The sequence below is a fragment of the Pundamilia nyererei genome, unplaced genomic scaffold, assembly GCF_000239375.1.
Source record: "Pundamilia nyererei isolate P.nyererei 1_Seehausen unplaced genomic scaffold, PunNye1.0 scaffold00302, whole genome shotgun sequence".
Classification (NCBI taxonomy): Eukaryota; Metazoa; Chordata; class Actinopteri; order Cichliformes; family Cichlidae; genus Pundamilia; species Pundamilia nyererei.
The window spans coordinates 258,736-262,106 of NW_005187703.1; the positions used below are offsets into that span (position 1 = coordinate 258,736).

At 45.5% G+C, this 3,371-nt stretch overlaps 1 protein-coding gene across 4 annotated transcripts in view; it reads right to left on the reverse strand.

The window, feature by feature from the left end:
* LOC102216205 (syntaxin-binding protein 4) overlaps positions 1-3,371 on the reverse strand; it is a 71,550-nt gene that overhangs the window by 13,393 nt on the left and 54,786 nt on the right. For all 4 annotated transcript variants that reach the window (XM_005751166.2, XM_005751165.2, XM_005751167.2 and 1 more), the window contains one exon: positions 1,656-1,797. In XM_005751166.2, the coding sequence (XP_005751223.1) occupies positions 1,656-1,797 (142 nt within the window). The remainder of the gene's footprint in view (positions 1-1,655; positions 1,798-3,371) is intronic.

Sequence of the window (3,371 nt, forward strand, 5' to 3'; positions counted from 1 at the left end):
CGCCTCTCATCAGGGGCAACTCCAGACTGAGACAGAGTCCAGCCCCTCTCCAGGAGACTGGTTCCAGAGCCCAGGCCATGCGCTGAGGTGAGCCCGACTATATTTAGCCGGTACCTCTCAACCTCACGTACTAGCTCGGGCTCTTTCCCCACCAGAGAGGTGACATTCCATGTCCCAATCGCCAGTCTTGGTAGCCAGGGATCGGATCGGTCCGCCAGGGCCTCTGCTCCTGGCCACCGTCCGGCTCACTTTGCACCCGACCCCTACGGCACCTCCTGCGGGTGGTGGGCCTGCAGGAAGATGGGCCCATGTCCCTTTTTCGGGCTGTGCCCGGCCGAGCCCTATGGACTAATGCCCGGCCACCAGACGTTCACCCTCGGGCACCCTCCCCGGGCCTTGCTCCAGGGCAGGGCCCCGGTAACCCCATCGCGGGCAGGGTGAACTGTTCCCTTCCACCACGATATTCTCATTCACAGAGGGGTGGAAGAAAGCAGTCTTACATATTTGTGTAATATGTGCGTTGAAGAACATGTCCTGGTCAAAAATGACTTCAAGGTTCCTCACAGTGTTACTGGAGGCCAATGTAATGCCATCCACAGTAAGAATCTGGTTAGAGACCATATTTCTAAGATTTTCAGGGCCGAGTACAATAACCTCAGTTTGATCTGAATTTAGAAGTTATGTTATGCCTTCTAATGTTACTGTCTCAGGGAAGCATGTATAATGTAGACATTTACTAGCCGGGACCACATACTCATTTTAGGTTTGACAGCATTTCTAGTAAACAATGAGAGAAAGAAAACACGAACGAACAGCTTGTAGTGGGGGAGAGGCGGGTCATGTATAGACAAAGAAGGGGTGTGTGTGAAGGTCCTGCTCCTGAAATTCAGAAAAATGATCTCCAAGAACTAGTCCTAGCAATGAACCCTGTGGAACTCCATATCAGTTTGGATCAGTTTGGTGGTGAGGATGTCTGGTAGTAAGGTGTTGAAGGCTGAGCTGTAGTCAAAGAAGAGCATCCTCATGTAGTGCTTCCTGTTCTCCAAATGGCTCAGTGCTCTCTGAAGGGTGATGGGAACAACATACTCCATGGACTAATTTGCACAGCAAGCAAACTGGTGGGGGTCAAGGGAGGGGGTACAGTCTCTGATTTGCTGAGACACTATCCGCTCAAAACACTTTATGACTAGTCTGCATATGCACGCCTCAATTTCTTCTTTCTTATTCTTATGGATAAAGCATGAGGACAGCGGAAGAGCAAGGAAAAGGAGATTAAACGGTGCTTCATTTCTCCTCTTCCTCTCTACTCATGTTTCATTCAGTTATCTCATGGCCTTCCACTCAGAGATCAAGGAGTGAGGGCTCAAGCAAGCATGCTGAAACTGAATGTTGACAAAGATGATGGCAAAGTCTCACTGTAGGAGATTTGTTAGCTGTAAGTGTAGTTTGTACGTCTTGTTCTGCAGTTTGTGTAAAAAGAAAGGTGATAGGACCTTTAGCTAACACAAACTGTAACACAAACTGTAACACAAACTGCGATTTAAATAAGCAAAGGCTTTGCTCCATGATGGCATGTCTTCCACTTCATCACACCGCTCATCTTTCCCTCTCATTGCAATTTAGGTTTATTTGAGGCTGCTTTCCTCTTTTCTTACCCGGTGACAGTCTCCTCCTGACAGGACCTCCTGGATGAAGACTGCAGGGCCGTCAGGCCTGTTGGAACCTCCTCCAATGGTGATGCCTAAACTGCCGGATCGTGCTATTGAAATAAGTTGAATCACCCCTTCACCTGGATGACTAAGAACACAAAGACACGGATAATCAATTCTGGAAGTTAGGAAAAGGGGTCTGTGGTACACCTCAACTTACAGGACCTGCTTCTAACAGCTGGGTGGAAGACAAGAACTAAAATTGCGTCCAGTGTTACTGGCAACTCGGGGGGTTTTTATTTAGCTTGAGTCCACACCTATAGCCAATTTAGAATGAGATCAACCTAACGTATAAGCCTTTGGACAGAAACACAGGGAAATGATGCAAATAACACAATAAAGGCTGATCGCAAGATTCAAGAGTGGATAATGGCAGAAGTAGTTCCATGGTTAAGAAAAACAGCTTAACATCGTTCAGGGACTCACTTGAGGATTTAGGTGTATCATTGGCAACAGTGTACAATCAAGAGATGAATGAATGAAATACAACAAGGTGCAAACCACAGGTTACACTGGAGGCCAGATTAGACTTTGACAGAAACAAGACTTTGCTCTCGAAATGGAAAAACAATGTCTTTGGACAGATGAAACCAGGATGAACTCTGATCACAACGTTTGAAGGAGAACAGAAAGGAGAACGTGATCCAAAGAACATGTGTCCATCATGGCAGAGGCAGCTAGAGCATTGGTATACATCAGAGTCAAAGCTTTGTTGTCAAAAACCATACGTACACATCATACACAGGAATTTGAACTTCACAGTGCTCCCATTACATATTACATTATGTTACAAATACACAACAGCATACAACACAATCTAATTGTTTGTAGGCAACAGTTGGTGTGGATGTGGCTCAGGTGGTAGAGCAGATCAGCTACTGATTGGAAGGTTGGTGGTTCGATTCCTCCTCCAGTCTGCATGCCAAATATCCTTGGGCAAGATACTAACCCCAAATTGCCCTCCGATGCATTCATCGGAGTGTGAATGTGTGTGAATGCTTATTAGTTGCACTTGAGTTTAGAAGTGCTTGTACGAGTGGGTGTGATTGGGTGAATGAGGCATGCTGTATAGAGCGCTTTGAGTACTCCGGGAGAGTAGAAAAGCGCTCTATAAGAATCAGTCCAGTCCAGTCCATGTTGGGTGGGGGAATCAGGGAAGGGCGATGGTGGAGAGCTTTGTATGTCTGGTGTGGGGTTCAGAGAGAAAAGGTGAATGAAGGTGTTCATCTGTAAGTCTGATACCAATAAAAAAAAGAGTACATGGAGACAAGGACAAAACACAAACTATGGGAGAAAAGGGACACTTTTGTTTTTAATTTTACATTTACACGTAACCTTTTGTATTGTCTACACTGTCGATTTTGTAACCTAACTCAGACAGACTGAGACTGATCACAGATAAGTGCAATTCATCTGCAAGTAGAGGCTACTCAGATCAGCTGGTTATATTCTGGGTTTATTCCTACATAAACCAAGGCTGCCATCCTGCAGCAGCTCTGTCATGATCTGTGGAAGAGTTTTGTCATTTCTGTCTCCAGTCACAGCTTTCCTTGTGTGAATGGAGCCGAAACAATCTGGAAAAAGTCCTGCAGCTTCCCAAAACACAGATAAGATTTTCTTTTTATTTTCTTGTTTCATTATTATGATGTTCTGACTTTAATT